This window comes from Lissotriton vulgaris, chromosome 8, assembly GCF_964263255.1.
Source record: "Lissotriton vulgaris chromosome 8, aLisVul1.2, whole genome shotgun sequence".
Lineage (NCBI taxonomy): Eukaryota > Metazoa > Chordata > Amphibia > Caudata > Salamandridae > Lissotriton > Lissotriton vulgaris.
The window spans coordinates 1328631677-1328647240 of NC_141696.1; the positions used below are offsets into that span (position 1 = coordinate 1328631677).

General features: G+C 40.6%; 1 protein-coding gene across 3 annotated transcripts in view; it reads right to left on the reverse strand.

Moving 5' to 3' along the window:
- DYNC2H1 (dynein cytoplasmic 2 heavy chain 1) overlaps positions 1–15564 on the reverse strand; it is a 1560829-nt gene that overhangs the window by 1520217 nt on the left and 25048 nt on the right. For all 3 annotated transcript variants that reach the window (XM_086935265.1, XM_086935264.1, XM_086935263.1), the window contains exon 5: positions 11125–11269. In XM_086935265.1, coding sequence (XP_086791391.1) covers positions 11125–11269 — 145 coding nt within the window. The remainder of the gene's footprint in view (positions 1–11124; positions 11270–15564) is intronic.

The following is a 15564-nucleotide window of genomic DNA, read 5'->3' on the forward strand; positions in this document are numbered from 1 at the left end:
AAAGAGGGGGCACATCGCCCCCAGGGGAATTAATATGTTCATTGTAAATAGGCCACAGAAGATGAACGAATAGTGATGGTACAGGAAGAATGCTAATTGGTAAATGCCTATTATTGTTGTTTCTTGCAAAACTGAATAAGAGATAGATTACAATATAGACCATTCATTGGTATTTTGGGTACATGTAGATTAACAAGTACCAGACTTGCTTTTCAGTGAAAAATATTAAAGACATTTACTACAAAATACGCATTAAAGGTATTGTGCAGATTGCCTGAGCTACGCTAGCCTTTGCCAATGCTGTGCTTCTCATTTCATACATTATAGAAAGGTAATCTACGACTAAGCTCATGAGTTCACGGCCTGTTTACCTTCTTTACTAGCTTTCATAGTGAGAAGATTCGCTTCCTTTTTAAATTAAATGTTAAATTGAGAGAAAGTAGATTCTTAGTTGAGGCGGAAGGTAGTCCACCACAAGTAATAATGTCACTATTCTTGTTCGGTCCAGTAATCACATTCCTATTAATAAATGACGCCAAAAATACAAAAATCCCATAATCTAAGAATTTTTACAGTTTTAAATACAAATAGTGTCAAAAAAGTATTAAAATGCAAAAACGCAGTCATTCGATAGTACCTTCCAGCACCTGAAATAAAAGAGGAGGGGGACCCAATTAACCCTTGTGAATATGGCTACCAGTATAAACTAAAGCAAAGTGCAAGCAAGGGGATAATTTACAACAAAATAGTGTAATTAAATAATTATGCGTTTAGGGATCTATAACGCCCTAAACAAAATTCACAGGAACCAATTCAATATCTGATATTGTGGATAATGCAGAGAAGAGAACAATAAACAGACATACCAGCAATGAAATTACGATCAATTGGTCTGTATTAAAGCAAGAGATAACAAGGGGTTATATGAACAACAAGAATCGCATAACTATCCAGAATCTTGTACATATTTTCCATACATCGATTCACTGAGACAGAAGTGAAATCCATTCTTAATACAAGGAACATTCCTGGAGCGCATATGACTGTAGTGTAGGGTATTTCTAATGTTCATTAATCTAAATAAAAGTATGGCGGCCGGACGCTAACCCGGTCTGGAGCTCCTTGCCTCACGTCGTGAATGGAGCCGAGTTGGGCGGCTATGTTCCTTTTTTCTCGTTGAGAAGAGTTTGTGCAAGAATCAGTGAAACTATGTAGCAAAGTCTCGAGCCGGATTCATACAACTCCAAACTAGGATTATTATTTACCCCTCTGCGGGACCCGTGAAACCAGTGGAGCATGTAGCGTGCAGCGTCGGCTTGGAGAGGAGACAGCACAGAAAACACGGAAGGGACGGAAAAGCACGGAAAGCACGGAGGTACAGCAAAGATAATTATTTTAAAGAAAATTATACCCCGCGATTTCGGAAAAATTCACCTGCTGATAAGGGATGCCTCCCGGCGCTGGGGGCCGTGAACAGAGCACAGCGGCGAGCGCAGGGCAGGAGAGTAGTGCCTCACAGAATCTCCATAGCGGCAGCGACAGCTCTGGGTGCAACTCGCAGGTCTTCGGTGGGAGGCGGCCCGTGTAGCCCAACGCTGCTGCAGGAAGGCAGTAAGACGGATTTCGATCTTTTTTCGGGGAAAAGCTAAGAAAGCTAAGGAGGCCAGGGAAGCTACATGGAGCACACAAAGCATTTCTGTCCCAAATAAACAGAAATTGACAGGCGAAGGTAGAAGTGAATGCTTAGAGATATTCGAGGTACTCAGGGGTGCTGGAGGTTTGGTAAAGAGCTTTGGTATAAAGAACCTCACTGTAGTTTATGGTGCAGATTTACTTTTTGAACCCTCACTGGATAAAGAGCCTGCCCCAATACTTATTACACAATCAGATCGGTTGATAGTCCAGACACCTCTATCTTGTTTTAAACAAGGTAAGAATTCCATAGAGAGGTTACTTTCAGCAAAGGTGGAGGGGCCAAGTCAGATTCTTGTGAAGGCATTACACCAACCCCCAGCCTGTATAGACGACGCAGGTCTTAAAGGGGGGGGGGAGGAGGTGAAAAACAAAGGAGGGAGTTACAGTCAGGGCAAAACCCCCCTGGTGAGTTACCCGGAGAACCTCAGGGTTCTAATAAAGAGTCTCAACAAGCCACAGCCAGAGAATTACCACAATTACCACAAAGTGAGAGAATATTGGGTGAAGGGGCTCCCTTGGTAAGTCCTGATAATAAAAGTAGGTCCTCCTACTGCCTTAGGAATAGACAGTTTCTGAAAGCGGATTTTCCATCCATCACGAAACAACCAGTTGTCCCTAGGATTACCAGAAAGTTACCCGCAAAACCTTAAAGCTTCAAACGACTAAAGGCAGTAACAAGAAAAATACAGTGGACAGTCTAGAGGCTAGGGAGGAAAGCAAGACCTCCAAAATAAAAGTTACCCCATCATTAAGATCGTATTTTAAAATACAAAGTCAAAGTTATAATAAGGAGAAAAATGAGGAACAGAGAGAAACAGCTTTGTCTAGAAGGGAAATGGAGGATAACCTGGCTCCCGGCACAATTGATGAAGTTAGTGGAGCTGCGGAGGGGGGGACAGATGAAGTGGATGCCGCACTTACGCAGATGCCTACTTCCTCTCAAAATCAAAGTTCTAGCCCAAGTTCTAGTCCATCCCGAAGCTTGCCACCCAGTTCAGACAAAACTCCGCCTCATAGCTCAGCACAGAGCCTCCCTGGAAACGCGTCCACCGACTTGTCAATAACTGTGTCTAAAAATCAAGTTTCGGACTCTAGACTCGCCCCGGACAGACTCCAAAGCAGTACAGATACCCTGCTAGAAAAGATGATGGAAGAAATCAGATCAAGGTTTGAGATCTCGGAAAACAACCAAAACAAGATACAAGAAAGATTCGAGCTGCTGGATGTTAAGATGAATGCACTGGGAGAGAGAGTCAAAGCAGTGGAAGAGGTGGTGGAAGAGTTAAATAAAAATGCTGAAGTAACCCAGAAGGAGATAAGAGCTCTGAAAGTCAAAGATAAAAATATTGAAGAAAAACTGGAAGCGCTGGAAAATCAATCTCGAAGGTACAACCTCAGACTGCTCAATGTTCCTGTAGGAAAAGAGGGTTCAGACATAAAAAACCTTGTGGTATTCCTACTAGAGGAGTGTTTCGCTTGGAGTAAAACCCAAGGTCTTACAGAAGATATACAAAGGGTACACAGGGATCCATTCGGTAAATCAAAGGAAAGAAAAAACCCTAGGAAAATCTTTATAAATTTTAAGACCTACACACTCAAAGAAAAAATACTGAGTGAGGCACTGAAAGTAGGAGATCTCAGCAAGGATAATTGGACCTTTAGAATCAGATCCGACATCGCAAAAGTGACTCAGGATAGGCAATGGGAACTGGGTCAGTTGATGCCGGAATTAAAAACATTAGGCGCCACTGTCCAAATGAAATTCCCAGCCTCCCTCAGAATAATGTGGAAGAACAAAATGCCCAATATGAGAGATCCAAAAGAAGTCGAATCCTTAATTGAACAAATACGAGATCAGATAAAAATGCAATCACTGACCCAAGTATAGACATACAAACTTAACTGTTTGAAAAGGAAAAAGGTGGCAGCGACCTAAAAGTAGAATTAAATAGAGGCAAGGAGCTCAAAGTGGGCCAAGAATAGAGCCCAAAGGAGAATCAGGAAGGTTCCCCCATGGAGGGTGGGTGTATCTTCTCACTTTGGTTTTGTTTCTTTTCACTATTTTCACTTTAGTTTTAACTTATATACTAAAAAAAGGAAAGAAAGAAAAATAAAGCGGTGAAAATGCACAGGGGAAGGGAGCAAGATAGGGAGAAAAAAAATTAAAAAATGTCCTCTACAACTCAATAGATATAGAAGGAAGGAGAAATTCTGGGGCAGGCAAAACAAGAGAAAAAAATGAAATAGAATATGAGACAAATAAAGATAACTACCTGGAATGTGAATGGGCTACGCACCAAGAGCAGGCGGAGGAAGATCTTTGAATACCTAAAATCATGTGATAGTGAGATCATAATCCTGCAAGAAACTCATTTGTTAAAGAAAGAATGGGAGGAAGTAGTGAAAAATATGAACTGGTTGGATTCATATATATGCACGAACCAAGAATGTGTTATCAAGGGGGTAGCTATATTATTTAAGAAATCTCTGAGAGCAAGGATAGAGTCTTCAGAAATAGATCATAAAGGAAGGTGGGTAATAGCTAATATTAGATTACTTAACCAAACCCTCTCTGTGGTTGGCTATTACGGTCCAAATTTGGACGACCCTTCTCCCCTTCAAACACTATATTCCAATCTGATCACAATATCAGGCCCCATCATTATAGGTGGAAATTTTAATATTATACCAGACCCCAAAGTTGACAGATACCCAAAGGGGAAACAAACTAACCTCCCGAAAATGAGAGAATGGCTGAAAATTTATAAAAGGGAATTGAACTTAATAGACATTTAGAAAAAGAAGGGTGATGGTCAAGAGAAGTTCTCTTTAAAGAACAAGAAGTTAGGGATACAGTCTAGGATTGACTTCTTCTTAATAGATCAGGGCCTACTGGAAAAACCTTAAAAGTAGCCCATCTCCCTGCTCACCTTTCAGATCACTCAGCAGTACAAATGATAGTCGCATTAGAGGATATAGTGAAATCTTCAAGGAGGACGATGGATCGCTCAATTCTTTTAAATTCTGAGATTGTCAACCAACTCAGGGAGGAGACAAAACATTTTTTTGAGATCAATAATGAAGGGACACCAACACACATAGTTTGGGATACATATAAAGCGGTGATTAGGGGCACTCTGTTAAACCTAGCCTCCCATAAATCGAGAGAGCTTAAAAGAAAAATACAAAATATATAAGAAAACATCTTATCATTAGACCAACAAATATTTACAGATCCAAAAGAGCCAGTCTTGGAAGCAGAGAGACTTAATCTAAAAAATAGGCTCTCAGAAATTTTAGAAGATAAATTGAAAGAAAGATGGGAATGTAGCAAGCTCGCACATTATGAATATGGGGAGGGCTGCGGAAAATTACTGGTTTGGAAAATAAGAACAGATAGGTCTAGAAACAAAATTCTATTTATAGACCCATGTAACCCAACACATAATGGAGCAGAAGAAGATACTATAAAGCAAGAATTCTTAGCCTTTTTTGGTGATCTTTATTCTGATGACTGTAACTAATCTAAGGAAGAGATTGACATATTCCTAGAGGCTCAAAATATCCCAAAACTAATTAAAGAAGAGAAAGATAAATTAAATTCAGAAATCACAAATCTAGAAGTTGAGGAAGTCATTAGAAACTTAAAAAGAGGTAAGGCTGCTGGTCCGGACGCCCTCCCAAATGAGCTTTATATTAACTTAAAAGATACTCTTGTCATCCCCCTTACTACTCTCTTTAACAAAGTTTTTCTTGAAAACTGCAATCCTCCTGACTCTTGGAATGACGCAACGATTTCTATCCCCCTAAAACCGGGTAAAGACTCTTAGAAATGCGAATCCTATCGTCCTATATCCATCTTAAATTGCGACTACAACATTTTTACCCAAATAATGGCAAAAAGACTTGGTTGTGTGATTGGTTCCCTAATTGACTCTAATCAAAAAGGCTTTGTGACAGGTAGAAATTTGCAAGATTTAACTCACGAGCTTATTGGAGCTATAGATATTGCTATCTGCGAGAAGCTGCCCCTCTCTATAATCACTATCGATGCAGCAAAAGCATTTGATAGAGTCAACTGGCTCTACCTGAGTGAAGTATTAAAAAAATGTGATTTAGGAACTAACATCTTGAATATGGTTAAAAACATCTACAATACTCCGAAGGACAGAATATTAATCAATGGGGAGCTAACGGATCAATTTTTAATACAGAGAGGTACTCGCCAGGGATGCCCCCTATCCCCGCTGTTATTCAACTTATATATGGAACCAGCAGCAGAGTGTCTTGGGAATCATCTAGCCATTGCCCCCTTTTCACATCAAGGTTGGCATAAAAAAGTAGCACTATATGCAGATGACCTAATGATATTTACATCTCATCTTCAAGAAGCTCTTGAAGCAACAGAAGAGACTCTAATTAACTTTGGGAAAATCTCAGGTTATCAAATTAACAAATCTAAAACAGAGACTATGACTTGGAACGAGGTCTTCTTGAGCCCATATAACAAAGAAAAAATCAGATACCTGGGTATTGACGTAGTTAAAGATATAGATAAAGTTCCACAGATTAATTTCCATAGAGTCCAGGTTGAAGTTAAAAGATTGCTGAAAGTATGGAGTAGTCTGCCGTTGTCTATATTGGGTAAATCAAACATCCTTAAAATGTCAGTCTTACCGAAGTTTACATTCATCTTCGGAGCCATCCCGCTTGAGTTCAACAGAGAGTCTATTAAGAAAATCCAGGGAGAGTTATCAAGTTTCATTTGGTCATCGAAAAAACCCAGAATTGCTTGGACTAAAATAACTCCTTCCACGCTCATGACGAGCCCAGCTCGTCATGCAGTAGCCTGCTGCTACACTCATGACGAGCTGAGCTCAGCATGAACTAATGGAAAAGGTCCAAAGTCAGCGCAGCAGGGGAATTCCCATAGCATTGAAGGTGTTAAGGAGAAGAAAAAACCAGGGTGGATTAGCAACCCCAGACATTTTAGAATACTGTAGAGCTTTCCAATTTAAAAATAACAGAATCTTGTTAGGTCCATATGCAAATTATCCATTATATATGCAAATAATGACAAATAACACCAGTCACTTCCTCTTTAAATTCGGTCGCCCGAAATTTTTCAAAAAAGTTACGCTGAAGACTCTAAGAGCAGCTGCAAAATTATGGTACTGCATCAGGTCGACTGTGAATATCCCCCTTCACAGCGATAAAGCTCCTATTTGGGAATCACCTAGTACTCCGGAATGTCTTAAAGATTCTTTGTCGCTCCCCCTAAAATCAGCAGGAGTAGCGGTATGGGGTCAAGTTCTATACCAGAATAAAATCTTAGACTGGGAAACATTAAATGAAATCACGAACTTTTCTCTAGCTAAGTTTAAATATTATCAACTCTCAAGTTGGGCAAAATCAGTTAAAGGAACCAGAACAGGCAATACAACCCTAGAAAGCAAAATGTTGGAGAAGCCCTTCAAGAAAGAGCTATCATTCTGGTACTGGGCCCTCATAACATCAGGGGAGGAAGAATTTCGGATTCCGAGGAGAATTTGGGGGAAATATCTGCCAACGCTGGATACAAACCTGTTATGGCAAGTATCTATGAGCAAATGCTGGTCAATAGTAACATCTGCGGCATTAAAAAGAAACCACTTATATACAACCCACAGGGCTTATTGGACGCCGGAAAAACTATCAAAATTCAGCGGATCTACGGTGAAGTCCTGTCCAAAATGCAGCTTACAGAAGGCCAATGACCTGCATATGTTCTGCAGTGCCCCCATCTCGAGGACTTCTGGAAGGCGGTGGGTAGGACCATAGAAGAGGTTTTGGGAAAACAGCTAACAGTGAGTATGGAGGTGGTCTTTTTTGGGGTGTCCGGGTCTACATCAGCAAACAGATTAACAAAACGGGAAGAGAGTCTGGTGTTTCTTTTAATTTTATTAGCCAGAAGAGAGATATGTGTAAAATGGATCATGCCAATAGCTCCGCTTCAGGAGGAGTGGCTATCTTCAGTGCTTAGAACCTATAATTTAGATTGAAAAAAGAAACTATTTTCAAAAAAATTTGCTTTCTGGGAACTGTGGAAAAATCACTTTCGGGGTATATAAGTTAAGAATGTCTTATGGTTTATTGTGTTCTTCCTTCTGGTTTCGTCTTCTTTATCAGTACATCCTATGATTAAGTGCAAGCAACACATAATAGGATTGAAGGCCTATTAGAGTAGCCATGATGGCTAGCTCAACCGACCCAGAATTACAACCTTCTACAATAGTAATGGGAAGTAAGGGGCCCCTAAATGTTTTCCCATATGGTCCACATACAGTGATAGGTACAGGTTACTTTTAGAAGGGAAAAAATGGGTAACCCCGATAAACCCTTACTATAAGTGATGCACAACGAGGACTTAAAAAAAAAAAAAAAAAAAAATCTAAATAAAAGTAGTGGAATGTTTGTTGAAGTTTCGGTATCCTGTTGTATGAATAACGGATAACATCCTCAGGACGAAGAGTAGTAGACAGTTAATGTAGAGAACCTCTGAAAAAGTTTTCAATGAAAACACGGAAAAAATAAAATTAAATGAAAAAATATATCTGAGAGTGATGGTGTTGTTGTTCATAGAACCCCTTGTTACCTCTTGCTTTAATAAAAGCCAATTGGTCGTAATTACATTGCTGCGACACCTATTTCTTCATTTATTGCTCAGTTATCTGCACTAATCCTCAATATCAGACATTGGATTGATTCCTGATTCTGTTCAAGGCGTTATAGATCTCTAAACACAAATATTTAGTTACATTATTTAGTTGTAAATGATCCCCTTCCTAGCCATTTGGTTTAGCTTATGATCGGGACATAGGGGTGATTTAAGATCAGCCATGAAGGAGGGTGGGCCGGCTACGGGAACTAGATTCGCCCAGCCGGAAATTTTACCTTGTGGCTTAGTCTCTGGATTGTAAATCAAATATCCTCGGCGATGCAAGGCAGCAGACTGTGGCTGAGAACTGCTCCATGAGTCGGATAGTAGTGCTTAATTTGTAAAAAAAATAGTACGTGCCAGGGGCCTCGTCATAAGGCAACTGCAGCTTGCACCACTCGCTGCCCTTGACAGCGCTGCACCTGTGTATAAGTGTGACAATTCAGACCATTTGAGGCCCCCAAAAATTATAAGAAAGGCTTGGGCGACAGGTATTAGTGGTTTTTATTGTATAATAAATTAATAACTGGTGTTCTGCTCATTTTTAAATAACACAAACAGCGCCACCAGGTGGTAGCTGTCATAAGTGCAGGTGTTGACAACTAAGTGCCGCTGCCAAGCACTGGAACCCCCCAGCTCAAATTAAATACTGCTGAATGAATAACCATCGGATTAGATTCTGTGAAGCCATTGACTTTTGGCAGAAAAGCTCAGAGTGGGAGTATTGCAAATTTGTGCTCAAGGACGGTCCCTTTTGGCTTCATTGTCCAGTGAAGATTTCTACGTTTGTACAATGCACTTTCAAGGGGCTCAGATTCCTCCAGCGGGGCAAGGCTGCAAGCTGTAGCTGACCAGGGCTCTACGAGGACGGAAACCTTTTTGAAAGCTCCTGCTCAAGTACTGCATCATTGGTTGTATTTGAAATTGTTGCAGATACAGTTTGCATAGCTATATTTTGACCCAATGAGAACAGGGCTTTGGTAACTGGCTTCTATTTAATAACTCTCTAATGTAGGTCTTCAATGAAATGGGGCTTGGCATTCACCTCTAAAGCTGTAATGAAGCGAATTACACAGTTATCTTGATGATACTCAACACTGTTCAAAAAAAGTCTAGTGTGTTTTAACAGAAAATCTAAAAAGTGACATCAATGCAACAATACGTTCTTTTTTGTCAATTTTTTCTTTAATTTACCATCCGTAACAAAAGCAAAAATAAACAGTGTAGCATGTAAATATCAGGCATGGACTGATACAATATGTACATCTACTTTAGCAGTAGTCATTGAGATGTGGCCTTTTCAACCCCTAAACTCCACCCTCTGTTCCCACCATCAGTTCTTTGACCATCAAAGAACAATCTTCTAGGTCATAAATTAGTTCCTCATTCATGCGGACTGTTAATTCAACAATTCTTAAAGGTGATATGATTCTTTTTTACATTCAAATATTGTCAGTTGTGGCCAAAAAGAGTTGGACCACTTGAGCAACGAATTTGCAAAACAATTTCATAAGTGAGTAAAACATTAAAAAAGTATTGTTGAATGTTTTCAAGATTATTTTTTACAATCCCTTCTGTACGTTAAAGAGCCTCTTAAATTGTTAATGGTGCCTACAACACTCCTTGGTATTGTCTGTATACAGATTTACTGTATTTCTAGAATTTTAGAAATTGAGGAATTTGTATCTTGGTTTTTTTGGTACTATGTCTATTTTCCCTATTAGATTAGTTGAGAATAAATGTAAAAAATAATATTAGTTTTGATTATGAGAAAATAAATCTTTATAGAATATAAACGTAGCTAAGTAATTGGATATAGGACTTAATCAAGGATTGATAGATTAAAGTGGGTTGGAAAAATCAGCCATTGTTGGTAAGTTAGAGAACAACCATACAAGGTTTTTTGCCGAGAGAGACAATGGGCCTCATTCAAATACATAACTCTGGCCTTGGTCCATGTGGTGGGCACTGCATACTTCTGTGCCTCCAGCGGACCCATCGCAGAGGAGGCTATATTAAAAGCACTGAAACTTTTCAGAACTTGCGCCTTGTTTGTTATGCCCACTTTGCATTAAACAAGCTTTCAACCAGCAGTTCACTCCTTGAAAACCAATTAAATGTCCCTAACGTGCATGAGGGCCACTGTACGTTTTTTCTACCTAAGACCGCTATGCCTTGCATACCAGCCCAAGACAGGGGAAAACGATTGATCGAAGCCCCATCCTTCATAAAGTGGGGGAGTGTCACTCCAACCTGATACCCCCGTGCCAGATGGGACAACAGGTCAAAGGTTCTCGGGGAAGGAAGCAGAGGTCCTCCTGCCTGTGTAAACCCCAGACCTTCTTCCAACTTTAGATAGAGCAGAACAGCAAGTTCTGTATTTTTGATTGCTTATGCCTTTCATACTGCTTCGGAGATATTTGGAGATACCTGCCGCTCTCACCAACACTCTTTTGCTCCACATTCAGATGCAAGGAAAGTGAAGCCCAGAATATGCAAACAACAAGAACATACTTCTAGTTACTTAGCAAACATATGCTTAAAAAAACTGAGAAACATTTTCCTCCCACATGTCCTTAAACAGTCAGATTGGTAATGCATACTCGCTTTGTTTGAATTGGATTTACTATAAGCACGTTCAGAGGAGGGAAACCAATTTGCTATTGACACCAGTATTGGAAAGTGAACAGTTTACCTGTACCACAAATATATTCGTTTAACTCTCAACATACCTATTATGTCCAACAGATGGTGCATTCGTGGCTCAGGGTAGGCGTCATATTCTGTTTGTTTCCATACATCATCAACGGTTTCACGAGTAGTCTCAACTAACTCCACCACTTCTGATAGTGAAAGACTGTCCAGACTGTTGTAATACTATTAACAAACATAATGAGAAATGTCATGACCTCATTCAGATATGAAAAACACAGAAAAATTGCATTATTGTATGGCTTTTGTATGTTGAGGTATTTGTATAGCACAACCCCAACTGCACAGAAACAGAGTCCTTCCACACTTCTCCAATTCTCATAGTTCTTGCTTGTCTGCCTTCCGAAGGAATGCTTCTAGCACAATCAGGCCTAGGGAAAGGTTTTCCAAAAGCTGCAGCCACGTATAAATTGGAAGTAAAATCAGACATGGAAATATAGCCAGCCATTAAAGACGGGGCCACTGGATCTAAAAAGGTTACCACTACTTTGCTTACCCGAATGTTTTATGCCTCAGTATAGGAAGTTTGAATAACTACAACAAAATGTGGAGAAATAAGATTATAAGTGGTTATGTGATATCTATGTTTGAAATAGATGCTATATATCGAGATTGTGATGATCTGAAACAGGAGCTAGAGTGGAATTATAACACATTTTTACAGTCTGATCAGGGTCCTAATGAAAGGTAGTCAAGCTTTGACTAGGTTTAATTTATTCCCTTTCCAGCATTTCTTAATTATTGCAGGCTATCATAAGTAGAGAAGGTCAGTTTGAACTACAGGAGATACAGATTGTGTCTTTGGCGTAACTATGAGAGGAATTCTTCAGCTGGAGCCTCATTCCATCCATCTATCCCACTAAAAGGACCAAGATGGGGAGTACAGCGCTCTAACCAGTAACTAGACCGACCAGCTCTGCAGTGTTGGTGAGCCTGCTTGAGCTGATGTATTGCATTGAAAAGGGAGGGTGGAATGACCAAGGTAAGTTCACAACTCCAAATGAGCAGTGGCAAGGAAGAAAGAGGAGAGCAAGGACCCACAGGAAAGCCAGCTTCTCCAGTTGAAGCAGATAGCCAGGGCAAAATACCTCCAGATCACCCGCTAATTAGGAGGAGGTAGGCAGTGGACCATTTGTGTTAAACAGGATGTACACGTACGCATCACACTCATAAACTACACCCTCTGGTGACTGTATAATGGGTCTGGCATCCTAACTGCTAAAATAAGGGACTCAGGAGGCTGCCCCTTGGAGCGGGGAACTGCAACAAGGCATCATAATAAGGTCACATATGTATAACAATGCAGCTCTGAGGACAACAGGGGTGAATGCCACATTTGGCCACCATGGCAAGGTCAATTAATGTATGAAGCCATTTTTGGAGAGATTTTAATATTCTAACCTTCACATCAAGTACTTGTTGATGGGGTTCCCTTCTCCAAGTTGACAATTTTCCACTTGGGGTCAGATCTACTTCAGGTTTTCCAACAGAGAAGAAGGATATTGTTGGCATACACGGACAACAAGAGTTTATCTAAGGTAAATGCAGAGCCTTCATGTGAATGGAATTCACATAGCATGAAGGCAAGTGGCTCGAGCACAATGACGAAAAGGAAGGGCATGGTCAATAACAGAATGTCTCGTATGCAGATGAGGGACTTGTTTTTCTCCAAGATCCAGAGTGATACGATCCAGGGGCCCTTCAAATATTTAGCAGGTTTTCACAGGCTTCCCAATTTAGCTAAATCCACAGACTACCCATTAGGCACGATCTAACAAAGTCTCCAGTAAACACACAACCTCAATGTTGTCAGTGAGGGCTTTCAGGAATCTTCAATATGATGGACAGATCCAGTGCATGGCAAAAAATGTACAGCTGCCAATAGACAGATTGCATAGCGACATCGCAATTTTGTCCCCTCTTCCACTATCTCTAAGGGGCGAGGTGACTATTGTCAAGAAGGATTCATTGCCATGAATACTTTGTCAGCTTCAAATCTTCCTGCGTGAGATACCATGTAGGCTATATGCGACGCAACTCCCCGATGCAGGGTTTTTGTGTGGAACCACGGCCCTCCCCCAGAAAAGCCTGTTTCAAGTCACAATTTGATGAAGGTACTGGACAAATGATAAAATAAATTATAATTACGTATTTGTATATAGCGCACGACTACCCGGAGGCATCTCGGCGCTTGTACGAATACCGCTAAGGAACCCTTCCTGGCCTTTCCCAGTGAAGTGCCCACTCCTGGGCACCCCCGAGGTGAAGCCAGGCATCCTAGTGTTGTTGGGGCCATTGTAGAGATTAAGCAAGATATTGCCCAGAGTTGCAGAGTGGGACTCATGATTAGACTAGGCACCGAGGCGAGAATTATCAGGTCCGAGGAAATTGAGCCCAGGTCCCGGGCCAGACTTCTGCATCAGGGTCTGCCGCTCTAACCATTGAGCCACACTTCTCCACAGCAGACATTGCTTCATATTACAGGCCATTATAGTTACCAAGTGGCTATAATACACATAATCAGACCATGTGTTTGTAACAGAAAAGTGGATAATGATAGATTTCGACCAGCTACACCTGTTCTGTGGTGTAAAATTTGACGGGGTGGGACGGGAGGAGGCAACACAGAGGGAGGGAAGGAGGGAGAATGTGCAGGGGGGCAACAGGAAAAGGAGTTTGTGGAAAAAAGCACGAGGCCGCAGCCAGCGTGTGGGTTTTTAGGTATACTGCAGGGTGGGACGCTGCAGGCAACACAGAGGGAGGGACGTTCGGCAGGAAGTAACACAGAGGGAGGGAAAGACGGTCGGCTACAGGGCAAAGAGGTAAAGGAGGGAGGGGCTCGGGCAAGCTGATGACAAAGGAGGGTGGAAGGGAGAGCCAGGGGGCAAGCTGACAATATTTGAAGGGGAGTGGGAGGGCCTGGGGAGAAGTAGATGGACAATGGATGGTTGACTGAGGAAAACCATGGAGGGGGCAAGCACATGAGAGACAGCTTTAAAAGACACACTCTCGTAGTGTGCTTAAAGAAACAGAACAAAAATAATTCCTACAAATATTTGCATTGGCAATACCCAAACAACGCATCCATTCTCTACGGGAAGGACAAACACACGAACAGGAATGAAGCCTACTGCAGCTGGCCATTAAGAAGCAAGGAAATATGAGTTACAATGAAGTCAACCAATGGTAAGTAATAGACGGTCTCTAAGGCCAATGTTAGAAAACAAATGGTCTTGAAGACACAGTGTGCACTGTCTAGGCGAGAACATAGGTGCTGTTAAGGTGCTTATGCTATGGTGGGTCCCCCTACACCATTAGACCTCTTTTTTAAGGGAAGTTCAATGCTTTTCTGTTACTTTTTGTAAATAAATACATTTCAAACACACACTTTGAATTATGCCTTATAATTTTCAAACTATTTAAAAGCAATATTTTAAAAAATTGGGTAAATGCCTTGCAATTAGCATAAACCATAAAACTAAGGCATTGTTTGTTCAATTGATCATATTGCTAGCTAAAAGATGTACTGCAATACACTGGTTAAGACCTAAGAAACCGACATTAGAGCACTGGGTTAAAGATGTTGCAGAATGGACTCCGGCAGAAGCAATCTGCATAAAACTTATGAGAACTGGTGAAAATGTGTAGAAGGATATCAATATCTGATAAATGCTGTCAAAGAACTTAATCTATCCACCTGATGACAGACCCCCATGAAGTTTTCCATGTAGTGTTATTTATTATGTAAAAGATTAACAGTATACCGAAGTGACAGTATAAAGCTTGCAGCATTAGAATTACAACCTAACACTTCTTTGCACCACATGTTATTTTGTTGACTCTATATGACTGCAGGCACTTATTGTGTTCTGTTGTTGTGCAAATTCCAATCAAATATGTCTAAATGCTAGCCATCTCTCAAAGTTAGGAACACTTATGAATTGTCCTGCCCTACAATTAAACAGTAGTATATTTTTTCATTACCCTTCTTAATCGTGCAATTCTTTTAAACTTCGAACAGCTGGAGTTCTGGATTGTTGTGCAAAGAAACCATTTATTTGCAATTTAGAAGAAGCCAATTATCACTCATTAAAGATTTGTGCGTGCTTAAGAATCATATTCTGAATGAAACCATTAACATTGCTCTTTTCTGCGACTTTTTTTCTATTAGACTTTGAACATACAGTCTTGCCTATGTAAATATAGTGAAAGATTCAAACAGATTCCAAGTCAAACAGTTATAGGTGGAATAACAAAGGTACAAAGATGCTAGGGGACACCAGTACAGTATAAAACACAAAGGTGTACATGTCGGACGTAGCCACACAGACCTGACCAAGATCATCATCAAACCCAGGTCCTTCACCCCACCTGCCACAACCCTTTTTATTCTCATTACACCGCATATTATTGGTATGTTCTCTCCTTGTAATTGTCCGAACCTCATGACAACACACACA